Source organism: Lactuca saligna, chromosome 4 (genome assembly GCF_052625555.1).
Source record: "Lactuca saligna cultivar CGN05327 chromosome 4, ASM5262555v1, whole genome shotgun sequence".
NCBI lineage: Eukaryota > Viridiplantae > Streptophyta > Magnoliopsida > Asterales > Asteraceae > Lactuca > Lactuca saligna.
This window is the reverse complement of record NC_136420.1, coordinates 284,200,759-284,202,856: the sequence shown is the minus strand read 5'-3', so window position 1 is coordinate 284,202,856 and position 2,098 is coordinate 284,200,759. Positions and strand designations below refer to the sequence as shown.

Sequence of the window (2,098 nt, the reverse complement as noted above, 5' to 3'; positions counted from 1 at the left end):
ATATCCTCATTTACTTTGTAATCTACTATAATAAATGAAGGTTTTTTTGCCACATGTCTTCTTCTCCTTCATTTGGATACTTAGCATTTTCTAAATTTTTTAAATTTTCTATTTTCTAATTGTCATTTTATTGTATTTTTTATTTTATTAAATTAAAATTCCACATTTAATGTGTAATTTAATATATATGTAAAATATTTATTATAAAGGATTTATATATGTAATGTATTCAATACATTAAAGTTTCAATAATTTTAATAATTCATTTTTTTTTTCATTTTTCTTATAGATTCAAACTTTTCAAATTGTTAAAATTTCATATTTTTTTTAATTAAATCCATGTAATACATGGGTTTCACACCTAGTTAATTTTAATATAAAGCAGAAACTACTTATGTTTTTTTTATAAACATTATTGTGGGGTGTTTAAGAATCTTTTTATATTTTATAAAATAAAGAATTTGACGGATTTGGTTAAAACCAAATAACCTATTATTGCAACATATTGACCAAAAAAAATAGCTGCTAATATATTAGCCAATTACAATTTTTATCTCGTGGAAAATGAAAAAGCAAAAAGAAAAAAACAATGCCGTGGGAATGAATATTAGGGACGCATTCCTACTCGAATAGAAAAGTATGATTTCTTTCTGTATAGTAAACAATGTTTTTGGATCGGAATGGAATCATCCATTCCATTCCCTCCTCAAATACTTCAATGCCCAAAAAAGGAAAAAGAAACAGAATAGAAGATTTATTCGCGTGATTCTCCCAATGGTAAGATTCGGTCAAAAAATCAAGTCAACGCTATCCACTTGACGGGGACAAAAGGGCAAAATCGTCCAAATCTTAACCTACTTCCCCAGCAAGTTTCTTAAAATAGTGTCCCCATAACCTTCTTCAACCCTAAAAACGACGGCGCCTTCATCTTATGACCACCGTCTCCGCCGTAGACAGCGACGACGAAGAGATCAATCCGGTCACAATGCTTTTACTAGACAACGACGACGATGCTCAACAAAAAAATGGTAAGAAACCCGAAGTGGCTCCGACACCCATTCAACACCAAAACTACCACCTCACGTCAATCGATTCCACCGTCGTAATCCGCCAACTTCCCTCCCAAGGCCTCTCCTTCCAGCTCTGGCCAGCCGCCGCCACTTTCGTCAAACTCCTCGACAGCTACCATGCCTCCAACACCGATCCATTCTCCGCCGCCATCACTACCGCAAAACGCCATCCACGCCTTCGCATTCTGGAGCTAGGATCCGGAACCGGCATCGTCGGGATCGCCGCCGCCGCCATACTTGGCGCTGACGTCACCGTGACGGATCTCCCTCACGTGTTGGTAAATCTCAAGTTCAACGCCGACGCTAATTCCGAAGTATTAGCCCCACGCGGCGGCGAAGTCCACGTGGCGCCGATGAGTTGGGGGGAAACGGAAGAAATGGAAGCAATAGGGCGGGAATACGACTTGATTATTGGTTCGGATGTTGTTTATCATGATCATCTCTATGAGCCTTTGCTTCAGACGTTGAAATTCTTGTTGTTAGACGGCGGAGGAGATGGCGGTGAGAAGGTGTTTCTGATGGGTCATTTGCGGCGGTGGAAGAAGGAATCTGGGTTCTTTAAAAGAGCGAAGAAGCATTTTCAGGTTGAATTGATTCATGAAGATGGTCCATCTAGTGATTCTAGAACTGGTGTTGTTGTCTACCGTTTTGCGAAGAAAGATGCTGTTTTCAGATGATATATCTTCTTATGGAATGAAAGAAAGATGTGAAAATCTCTAACTTTCTATAGGCAATAATACTTGTAACGTACAAATCATCAATGCACACCTGGTTTTGCGTTATGCTAATCTCAAAATCGATTTAATGGATATCACTGAGTCATGAGACTTGAAATGTCGCGAATAGCTCCAAATATATACGATTGTACCAAACAAAGTTTTGATAAAAATAGGCACGTGTTCCACACGTGCACCGAGTAGTATCTTTTGGAGGATGAAGCTGTTTATTTATTTAATTATTTATTTATTTAGGAAAAGGCAATCGAATCAGACCCGTAATTTTAGCTTTTTTAAAGGGCAAACCTTCAC

General features: G+C 37.7%; 1 protein-coding gene across 1 annotated transcript; it reads left to right on the top strand.

Annotated features, from left to right (window-relative positions):
- Positions 1-761: 761 nt before the first annotated feature.
- On the top strand, positions 762-1,866 carry LOC145043701 (uncharacterized). The gene has a single exon (XM_078992425.1). It carries the CDS (start codon positions 932-934, stop codon positions 1,745-1,747), a length of 816 nt encoding a protein of 271 aa, XP_078848551.1. The 5' UTR covers positions 762-931; the 3' UTR covers positions 1,748-1,866.
- The last annotated feature ends 232 nt before the right edge of the window (positions 1,867-2,098 follow it).

Bases quoted from the DNA above. Each gene is read 5' to 3' on its own strand.
- LOC145043701 (XM_078992425.1), top strand. From the start codon at position 932: ATGACCACCGTCTCCGCCGTAGACAGCGACGACGAAGAGATCAATCCG.